General features: G+C 37.9%; 1 protein-coding gene across 1 annotated transcript in view; it reads left to right on the forward strand.

The window, feature by feature from the left end:
- Positions 1-231: 231 nt before the first annotated feature.
- Positions 232-12,180, forward strand: part of LOC128211189 (dipeptidase 1-like) — a 57,962-nt gene continuing 46,013 nt past the window's right edge. The window contains exons 1-3 of the mRNA XM_052915699.1: positions 232-487; positions 6,968-7,106; positions 10,145-10,277. Coding sequence (XP_052771659.1) covers positions 417-487; positions 6,968-7,106; positions 10,145-10,277 — 343 coding nt within the window. The 5' untranslated portion in view covers positions 232-416. The remainder of the gene's footprint in view (positions 488-6,967; positions 7,107-10,144; positions 10,278-12,180) is intronic.

The raw sequence follows: 12,180 nt of genomic DNA on the forward strand, positions 1-12,180 counted from the left end.
AACCGATTAAGAAAGCCTCAACAACAAACTGAAAACGAATAAAAAGATTACTACATGAAATAGTCTAGCTTACTACCTGATAACTCACGATCAAATAATGTTACATGAGAGATAATACTTGATTTTACGAAAATAAAGTAACTGTATTCAATAGTTTGTGACATATATTAACAGCTAATATGTTTAAATCAACGGACTATCCACAATCCTCGGCCGACGAAACGACTCCACTTCTTATTCACCGCAATGACATCAGCAATTCTGACTCGCATTCGAAAAATGATGACGTCATTCAACCGGTTGGTGAAATTAATGATCGTTGTGGAAATAGCAAAACGCGTGACATTGTGACTCACGTGGCGATTGTGTTCCTTTTCTGTCTGTTGGCTCTTCTTGTTGTTGCGTTATTAATTGCCATGGCTTACAACACAAACGGCGTTGTGACGTCATCGTTGGATCGAGAATGGCCCTACTTATTAGTCGATGGGTAATTCATTTTGATTTCATGCAGTCAGTTGATTTTGATTTTTTAGTGATAACTTATTATGCGTTTCAGTTAACTACATAGTTCTATATCAGACCCTTTTCAAAATTGTTTATAGTGTATTCTCCTATTTAAAAAATGAGCTTGTTGTGGAAGACTGTGATAAAAAAATTCAAGCATATTTATTGAAATAGGTTTCTCCATATAATTAGTCGATGATTAATCATTTTGATTGTATGCAGTCATTTGATTTTATAGCGAAACCGTCGCTAAATTCAGCATGTACGGGTATTTCATTTTGCTATTCATAAAAAAATGAATTGTCGTTATACTCAACCATGGCTTTCGAATAGAATAGCTACGTTTCAGGGATTTGATGCGTTTGTGTGTTACACGTGTTGGATGCGTTTTAGGAATTTTGCATGGCTATGGTATATTTATATAGGTCACAGTAATGTGGTTGTGGTATAAAAAGGCCATAATTGAGGAATTGAGGCCACGCAGAATTGATGACTAGTACTCACAGAACGCGTATTATCCGATGGCAAGGGCAAATCAACTTTTTAATCCCACGATTGGTCAACTTCGTGGTGTAAATTGGCCGCGTTTTAGGGACTGGCTACCGTTGTCGTATACATTGGTCACGTCTTAGGGAAGGGCCACGATTTAAAGGATCGGCCACGGTTATGGTTTAAATTGGCCAAGTTTGAGAGAAGGGCCGTGTTTGAGGGATTGACCTCGGTTGTGGTATATTAAATTGACCATGACTGTGGAATAGTTTGGCCATAGTTAAGCGTTAAGCCACGGTTTTGCTATAAATTGGCCACCGAGTGAAATGTTTAAGCACGGTTCTTGAATAAATTGGCCATGGTTTCGCGATAGGCCAAGGTTGTCATATAGATTGGACGCGTTTTGGGTGTTACTTGGCAGTGTTAACGAGATTGCCTAACGGCAGAGGTATCAGCTGACCGCGTTTGAAGAATTTGGTACGGTTGTGGTATATTTCATTGGTCACGTTTGTGGTAGAAACTTTAGCCACGGATGAAGTATATATTTTCCAAAGTATAATGTTTAGCCATGGTTGTTGTATAAATTGGCCACGATTTAGGAATTGGCAACGGTTGTGGTGTAAAACGACCGCGGTTCAGGAATTGGGCACTGTTACTGTTTAAATTGACCGGGTTCAAGAAATTGGCCACGGTTTGAGGAAATTGACCATGATTGAAGAATTTGTTATCAATTTGTCGCCGCGGTTTGAGGGATTCACCAATAATATGATATAGATTGGCCACGTTTAAGGGGTTGGTCACGGTTGTTGGATGAATTTTCGTCGTCTGAGGGTATGGCCACGTTCGTTGGATAAATTGGCCGCGTTTAAGGGGTTGGCCACGGTCGACGGAAAAATTGGACGCGTTTAAGGGGTTGGCCAGTGTCGTTGGATAAATTGGCCGCGTTTAAGGGGTTGGCCACGGTTGTTAGATAAATTGGCCGCGTTTAAGGGGTTGGCCACGGTTGTTGGATAAATTGGCAACGTTTAAGGGGTTGGCCACGGTTGTTGGATAAATTGGTCGCGTTGAAGGGGTTGGCCACGGTTGTTGGATTTATTGGCCACGTTTAAGGAGTTGGCAAAGGTTGTTGGGTAAATTGGCCGCGTTTAAGGGGTTGGCCACGGTTGTTGGATAATTTGGCAACGTTTAAGGGGTTGGCCACGGTTGTTGGATAATTTGGCAACGTTTAAGGGGTTGGCCACGGTTGTTGGATAATTTGGCAAGGTTTAAGGGGTTGGGCACGGTTGTTGGATAATTTGGCAACGTTTAAGGGGTTGGGCACGGTTGTTGGATAATTTGGCAAGGTTTAAGGGGTTGGCCACGGTTGTTGGATAATTTGGCAACGTTTAAGGGGTTGGGCACGGTTGTTGGATAATTTGGCAAGGTTTAAGGGGTTGGGCACGGTTGTTGGATAATTTGGCAACGTTTAAGGGGTTGGGCACGGTTGTTGGATAATTTGGCAACGTTTAAGGGGTTGGCCACGGTTGTTGGATAAAAATTTGCTGCGTTTGCGTAACTGATCAAGGCTGTGGGATAATTTGGTTATGATTGAGAGATCGGTCATGGTTATAAGACTAGCCACATTATCATGGAGTGCATGTTTAGTTCTGTGATCATATTGCTTCTGCATCAAGGACAATGTTATCTTACAATATTTACACCTCAACTTCCATTCCTTAATTGAACTGCCTTTCGGCATATGCGATTATTATCCGATAAACGCAACATCTTCAGATATGCTCGTGTCGAATCATTGCTTATTTATATACATGTGAATTGAAAATTGTTTATCTTGTTATTGTTTTCATTGTGTCAGCAGGCCACGAAATAATTATATCAACATGTTGGAAAGTGTTAATTTATGATTTGTTAAAATATTATTGTCATAAGCGTTTTAATTTTACGTTGAAAATCAGCGTGATCTAGTGTCCGTCATCAAAAGTGACGTCATTTTAAACCGTAGGTGAGATTGACGTCCAGAAAATTTAAGGTATGAAGTTAGAAATATTTTCTGGTGCACATGAGTAAATTCGACTCGACAAACGGAAGGAATAGTGAGGCTTGCAGACATCGGTATAATTTTCATTCTACATCTGACCTCATTATGACGTCAGGTACAAGCTGGAAGCAATACGAACGAAGAGCATTGTAAAAAATACGTTTGTAGAACCATAGGTTGTAGAATCAGTCGGGTGAAGTGAGGTGAAAGGACAACAAATTACAACCCCTTGAAGTGAAAATGAATTGCCAAATACGCAAGGGAGGTTATAAAGGAAAACACCGGAAAACCCGATTACCACAGGCCCCCTTTATAATAGAAAGCTCATAGCAAACCAGGAAAGAGCATCACTGGACATTTGGAACAGCTCTTATCTTAATGTACGTGAAGTTAGCGGCCTAGCGGCCTAGCGGCGTGAAGTTAGCGGCCTAGCGGCGTGAAGTTAGCGGCCTGGCGGCCTAGCGTCGTGAAGTTGGCGGCCTAGCGGCCTAGCGGCCTGGCGGCCTAAATATTGTTTCTATTTCCAAGCAATTGTTAATGCGTTTTTTTTAAAACAATGATAAATCAAAGTTTTTTATTCACATAGTTACATAGCGGCCTTAAATTGTTTTCTATTCAGAACATTTTTCTTTACCTTTTATTCTAAAACAATTTTAAATTAACTGTTTTATGTACAAATTATCACTCTGAAGCGTTTTTCAACTTTTTTTCAAAAAAGTCGATCAAGCACTTCAGCAGCCTAACTGTTTTTATTTATTATTATTTTGAATTATCATTGTTTTAAAAAAAACGTATTAACAATTGCTTGGAAATAGAGATAAAAATTGGGCCGCCAGGCCGCTAGGCCGCCAACTTCACGCCGCTAGGCCACCTGGCCGCTAGGCCGCTAACTTCACGCCGCTAGGTCGCTAGGCCGCTAACTTCACGCCGCTGGGCCGCTAGGCCGCTAATTTCATCTTATAGGGTTTTAACAATAGTCCATCGTAGCGGCGCCCATATTGAAAACGTGTTGTACGTGTTTTCAACTGTCAAGGGTTATAGTTAATATTTTCGGGAAGAAAAGTAGTGACATTATACCGGTCCTGAAAATTAATTTTTAAGTTTTTCCAAAGCCCTATTAAGACACGAATCACAATAATTCAGTACAATTTAGCGTTATCTGATAATTGAATTAATTGCCGCCACCCTAACAATAACGTATATCTTTATTTACGAGGTTTATCCCGAAAATTACCGGAGATGACCGGAGATGGCCGAGTTGTAACTATTTATCAAATGAGTCATATAACCATCAAAACATCGATGAAAGAACGAAAGCAATAGATATGTCCAAAAAAACACTCGAGATAGAATCAAAGTTTCATATTGATGGTCAGCAAATAAGTGGGGAAAAGAAGTAAATTAACAAAAGCTCTCAAGGTCGCCAAAGCGTATGCCTTTACGACGGCATATATTAATGCATATATAGAGAGAAGAATAAATGAAATTCATTAAACATTTTCGTTAGATAAAGAAAGATGTAGGTGACTGCTTAAAGTTTTTTATGCATACGCACGCAGCCATGAAAAGACCAGTACATGATAGCGCATAACAGTTTAAAGTATTTTATTCAAAGACATGATAAAGTATACATTTTCAGATTTCCCTCAGTTGTCATTTTTGCCAAACAAATAAATGCGTCCTATTGTATAAGGCTAAAAAAAACTTGAATTTGTCAAAGCCCATGGTAAGTGGGTCAACTAGCTTAAAATCTATTTAAGATCGAACTCCATACAAAGATGCAGACGCGTGTCGTTGAAGGGGTGGCGGCTTGTTCGCCATATTAATTGTTGCCGCCACGCTCGCCTTAGCGCTCGGTGCCTCAAACGGTGGTCAGACAGGAAATGGGAGCCATGAGGTTGATCTTCCGGTAGTGGGCTGTTCATACGCGACTTCTAACCTGGATAAGGCAGAATGTGTTTTTGACGTTGGCGTCAAAAACATTTGCACGCGTACTTAGGTGGAGTTTCGGACTATATTTTACCGGCCTGGAAAAATCTGTCTTACCCATTCCGGGTAAAACGACTCACGTGCATCTACGAAACATTTCATAAATATATTTTAATGGAAAGTAATACATAATAATAAATAGAACGATTTAGAAGAGCAGTATTAGAAAAATGTACATTAACAAAAATTTTGATAAAAAATTAAAACGTTTTAACACCGGCGTCAATCGAAAACTATTTAAAGTCAGCTTTAAATTACTGCGCGTCATGATGTTGGTGTCTGAATTGACATCTTTGCACGCGTCATTTGTTGAATATCTTTCAACAACGCACACACATCTTAAAATTTGCATTAAGATTTTAATTTTCTGTCAACAAGAAAAAGAATCGGAGCGGATGGTAACATTTGACACTCGGTCACGCTGTGTGGCCGATAAATAACATAAAAAACGTGTCGTATATGTAACATCTTCACCACTTGTCGAATTACCTGAATCAAATGTCGTAAAACAACGTTTCATTTATGTCACATCTACACCATATGTCGCATATCCAGAATCAAATGTCGTAAAACAACGTGTCACTTATGTCACACCTACACCATATGTCGGATAACCTGAATCAAATGCCGTAAAGCTCTGTGTCGTTTTTGTCACAACCAAACCAAATGCCGAATAGCCCGAATCAAATGTCGTACAACAACATGTAGTTTAAGTCACACCTACACCAAATGTCGGATTATTAGAATCAAATGCCGTAAAGCTATGTGTCGTTTATGTCATACCTACACCAAATGTCGAATAACCTGAATCAAATGTCGTAAAACAACGTGTCATTTATGTCACACCTACATTAAATGTCGAATAACCCAAATCAAATGTCATAAAACAACGTGTCATTTATGCCACACCTACATTAAATGTCGAATAACCCAAATCAAATGTCATAAAACAACGTGTCATTTATGTCACACCTACACCAAATGTCGTAAACCAACGTGTCATTTATGTCACACCAACATAATATGTCGGATAACCTGAATCAAATGCCGTAAAACAACGTGTCATTTATGTCAGACCTACACCAAATGATGAATAGCCCGAATCAAATGTCGTAAAACAACGTTTCATTTATGTCACACCTACACAATATGTCGCATAGCCAGAATAAAATGTCGTAAAACAACGTGTCATTAATGTCACACCTACACCATCTGTCGCATAGCCAGAATGAAATGTCGTAAAACAACATGTCATTAATGTCACAACTACACCATATGTCGCATAGCCAGAATGAAATGTCGTTAAACAACGTGTCATTTATGTCACACCTACACCAAATGTTGAATAGCCCGAATCACATGTCGTAAAACAACGTGTCTTTTATGTCGCAACCAAACCAAATGTCGAATCGCCCGAATCAAATGTCGTAAAACAACGTGTCATTTATGTCACACCTACACCAAATGTTGAATAGCCCGAATCAAATGTCGTAAAACAACGTGTCATATATGTCACACCTACACCACATGTTGAATCGCCCGAATCAAATGTCGTAAAACAACGTGTCATATATGTCACACCTACACCACATGTTGAATCGCCCGAATCAAATGTCGTAAAACAACGTGTCATTTATGTCACACCTACACCAAATGTTGAATAGCCCGAATCACATGTCGTAAAACAACGTGTCATATATATCACATCTACACCAAATGTCGCATAGCCAGAATCAAATGTCGTAAAAAAAGATTGTCGTATTGGTCGCACTCATAACTTTCAACACTCGCCAATACAGTGGAGACAGACATAACCAACGATTACGCGCCAGTAGGCTGACAAAATAACTCGAGAAAGATCGAGTTACGTTCTTAGTAACCCCGAGTGTTCAAAAGTTTAATTCCACCCATATATGTTCTTACATATTGTTCAATACTGTTTTTCAGACACAACGATCTAGCATGGTCGTACCGAAAGTGGGCGAATAACTCTGTGTACACGGTCGACCTGAAATCAGTGATATGGAACACAACAGAAGCACACACTGATATACCGCGGCTGAGGAAGGGTCAACTTGGCGCTCAGGTATGAATCTTATAGTAGAACGCTGGACAACAGTTTGATACGGCCCACATACGTATTGTTAGGCGGGGCTGGCGCTCAGGTATGTACCTTCAAGTAGAACGCTGGACAACAGTTTTATACGGCCCACATACGTATTGTTAGGCGGGGCTGGCGCTCAGGTATGTACCTTCAAGTAGAACGCTGGACAACAGTTTTATACGGCCCACATACGTATTGTTAGGCGGGGCTGGCGCTCAGGTATGGATCTTAAAGTAGAACGCTGGACAACAGTTTTATACGACCCACATACGTATTGTTAGGCGGGGCTGGCGCTCAGGTATGGATCTTAAAGTAGAACGCTGGACAACAGTTTGATACGGACCACATACGTATTGTTAGGCGGGGCTGGCGCTCAGGTATGGATCTTAAAGTAGAACACTTACCGACAGTTTTATACGGCCCACATACGTATCGTTAGGCGGGGCTGGCGCTCAGGTATGGATCTTAAAGTAGAACGCTTGCCGACAGTTTTATACGACCCACATACGTATTGTTAGGCGGGGCTGGCGCTCAGGTATGGATCTTAAAGTAGAACGCTGGACAACAGTTTTATACGGCCCACATACGTATTGTTAGGCGGGGCTGGCGCTCAGGTATGTATCTTAAAGTAGAACGCTGGACAACAGTTTTATACGGCCCACATACGTATTGTTAGGCGGGGCTGGCGCTCAGGTATGGATCTTAAAGTAGAACGCTTGCCGACAGTTTTATACGGCCCACATACGTATTGTTAGGCGGGGCTGGCGCTCAGGTATAGATCTTAAAGTAAAACGCTGGACAACAGTTTGATACGGATTTGGATTATGTTTTGTTTTTAAAATTAAAGTGAATCATTAGTCGGAAGGCTGTCATGGAACTCAACGAACGCTTACACAGGTATATCGAGAGGATTGGGGCAAATTTTCCATGAGGGTATGTTTGCCCAGGGGACAATTTACAGAATATTTCAACACAAAAACGCCCGTAGAAATAGCGGTGGTATTATTATTTACTTTAAAGAACATCTAGTTAATGGGCATAGAAGATGAATATTACCTCATATGTGTAGAATAGGCCAATTTCAATTATAACTCCACCCCAACTGTCCTGTTTGTTATTGTCACTTGTTTGTCCATGTGATTCTCATGTTTATGTAAATGAGTGTATGAGGTTATGTATGAAAGTGGTCAAACGGGTATATTTATATTTAACTAACAGTTTCATTGGCTCTCCTTTTTTTATCCCACCGCCCTTACTAATCTTCTAGGTTTCTCTAATCATTCCCAACCTTAACGCACAACTGCAAAGTTGTCCGTATATAGTTAATACATTCAGTTTCAACATAACTGTCTGACTCTTATTTAAATGATTGTATCGTTTCACAACCTGGTGAGTTATTATATATAATTACATAGATTACTATTAGTCGTTCGTTTGTATTAATTAATATCTAAATAATAATTAAACCCGTTTTGTATTTGCTTCTATTTTGTTCAAACACATGGACGTGGCCATTGTATTGTACCTTGTATAATGTATTTTAAACATTTGCTTATTGTATTATATTATATTTACGTATATATTATATTTATAGGTTTTTTCTACATACTGGTTTTTTCTACATACTGGTAATAAATAGTAGAACCCTGAGAAGTGTTGAGTTTACCACCACCTTCTACATATGTATCTGTCCATGTTATCGTCAGTTACGTAAAACTTATATAAAACGATTCTACTATCCATCTGTATTCAAATTCCATCAATTATTGGTATCATCTGATAAAAAAAGGAAGTTATAAATGTTTGTAAATACATAAAAGAAGCAATTGTTATACGCAACTATCTTATAAATAATATAACTTAATATAGTAGTTATGAAACTTTCCCTCCCTGCCAAAGTTAACATAATAATTATTTTGTATTCAATGTACATACACTTTTTGCCTTCATTACATTCTATTTTATAATATTGTTTTTGAGATTAGATACGTGACATGTTTATATATATACGTAACTATATGTATTACGACGATGTACTCTTGTATAAGTCGAATAAGCTGTCTGGTCTGTTCTCTTCCGTTTAATCTCAAGACGTTTTCAGTGTGTGTATACCACGTGATAAATAGCGTCATAAATGTTATGTCGTAAGGCAATATTTTGATTTAAAAAAAGACTTTGAACAAAGCTAACTTCACTTTTTCTTCACCATTTTAAATGAAACATAGCGCAGTCTACGCCGCTTACGCAGCCCCACCTTCGGTCTTTAACCAGAATTTGATTGCGAGTTTAGTTTCTTAAAACACTTCGACAAACCTTTTCACAATACGGCCGTCTGACGGAGCACTGTCAAAATATTATTTTGGATACAGGTTTGTCGAAGTGTTTGATGAAACTAATGACCTCATTAAACTTCGGAAATAGAACAAATTCGGGGCTCTTTAAGCGGCATAGACTGCCCTTTGTTTCATTTAAAATGGTGTTGTTAATGAAACGTTATCTTTGATTTAAGTCTTCATTTTAAGCAAATTCTTGCCTTCCGACGTAGCATATATAACGTAATTTATCACGTGGTATATACACACTGGTTTTTGGGGAAGCCGACATGAGTGGGATGAATATCGACGTTAAGATATCAACAACAGTGCATGTATATCACGTGATAAATTACGTCATAAAAAGTACCTCGGAAGGCAATATTATGCTTTGAATGAAGACAAAACAAAGATAACGTTACTATCTCTTCACCATTTTAAATCAAACATAACACAATCTAGTCTATGCTGCTTAAAGAGCCCCGTCTTCGATCTTTTACCGGAGTTTGATTGAGAGTTTTGTTTCTTAACACACTTTGACAAACCTTTAGTTTTGAAACCTTTTGTTTTAAGTCTTCGTTTTAAGCAAAATGTTGCCTTCCAACGTAGCATATAATTATGACGTAATTTATCTCGTGGTATACACTGTTCAATGTGGATCGGAAATATTTAATTTGTAACTAAAACAGTGATAATAATTGTTTTCAGTTCTGGGCTTGTTATGTCGTCTGCAAATCCAGCTACAAGGACTCGGTTCTTCTGTCCCTCGAGCAACTTGACGTCATCAAGAAGTTTGTCACGCGCTACTCTGATACATTTGAATGGGTGACTACATCAAAAGGTGACGTCATTTCATGTTTCGCTTTTTTGTTATTAAAGTGGTCCGAACACAAATTCCATGTTGGTAAACATTTTGTTTCAAAGTTGTTTATTTGATGCGCCACAGTTGAAAAAAACAACATTTATTTGTGCAAGTATTTTTTAGGTTTTTATTGGTCTACACTAAGTAAAGTCCATATAAACAGCCGCTTCAGAGTCTTTGACGATTTCTATTTCTGGCGATTCTATGCGTCCATATCCCACTTGTTGTTTTCCTGGCCAAGAATGACAGATTCCAGCGCTAAGTATATTGAGCGGAAAGATAACGGCCAGCTGCTAGATAGTTCCAAAATAGCGATGCTTCGTTGACAGAAGTCGATCATGGCTGGTATTCAATATTGATCTTATCCTTATCCTTAGACATGCCTCAGTGATTCCATTCTGCCAATTGGTCAGGCCAATAAAAACAATCAGTTTCTATACTCAAATTTTAGTTCAATCTAAGTTGCACATTAGTGTACCAAGAGAAAGTATTGGCTTAAACACTGTTAAAATAATTGAAGTGTAACTTTTGTGTTTTTATGTTACAATGCAGTGTTAAATATTGTGGAGTAACAGTTGAAGAATTAATATTACATTGGTGTGAATCAGTCGACTTGTTGCGTTAAGGGAATATCTAAATGTTACAAAAAGTTACCTCAACGCACATTATTGTGGCTACACTAAGTAACGGTTAAAGCATGTTAGTTTTTACTTACAAAAATAGATGTTTGATGCGACGACGTCCCATTTGTTTTGTTCAAGTACATACTTTACTTTTGAATTGTTCTCATAATTTTGTGTACTCACTAACTGGGCCAGCCACTGTCTATATCGACATATTCACCTGATTTAGACCAAAAACGGCTGACAGCTGAAGTAAATTTTTTGGAAATTGCTTTCGCATTGGACAAATTATTATGTTGATAACTAAATTGTGTTGACTATGCAATAATCTGGTCAGCCACTATTTATATATACCGCTTCACTTGATTTAAAACAAAAAAGTGCTGACTGCTGATTCACTGAAATAAATGAATTTGAAACTTGAGAAATAATGCATCTTCATTGGACAAAATATTATACTATCAACTAAATTGTGTTTATTATCCCATAAACGGGCCAGCCACTATTTATATCTACCGCTTCATCTGATTTAAATAAATAGCGGCTGAATGTTGAATTACTGAAATAAATGTATCGGAAAACTTGAGAAATACTGCCTTCTCATTGGACCTCATATAGTGTTGACCACTAAATTCCGTGTACCGGCCCAGTCTCCGTTTAAACATACCTGATTAAAATCAATAAAGGCTGACTGCTGATTTACACAAATAAAGGTAGGGCAGATTCAAAAATACTGCCATTCCCTAAAACAGATTATTTTTTCATCCGTTACCACTAATTCAACTTATTTTTCTTGATAGCAAGACATATGCTATTTGATGGCCAATTTAATTTAGAAGGGCACAGTAAATCTTATTGACTTTTTCTTTTTTTTTTTTCTTTTTGGAATTGCCAGTTCATGACAACCCGTTTATTTTATTTATTTTATAAAACGAACATTACATACAATATATATAAGTATATATATCGAAGTGTAACAATATCATTAAACAATTGAGGTAAATATTAAACATTTTGAAAATACCTTAACATTATATTGTAATTTTATTAACAAAATCGTTTAAAAAGCGTTTAGAAATGCTTTTATTGTTCAAGTGAGTTTGAAGAACTTTCAAATCATTATATAAATGGTACATAATATTTATCGGTTTGGATCTCCTTTCACAAATAAAGTAGGTCTTATAGATGCAATAGGCAATCTGACTTAAAAACAATGTTTACAATATTATACTCTTTTTGGTTGATTTTGTAACCTATTA

The sequence above is a fragment of the Mya arenaria genome, chromosome 1 (genome assembly GCF_026914265.1).
Source record: "Mya arenaria isolate MELC-2E11 chromosome 1, ASM2691426v1".
NCBI classification, from domain to species: Eukaryota; Metazoa; Mollusca; class Bivalvia; order Myida; family Myidae; genus Mya; species Mya arenaria.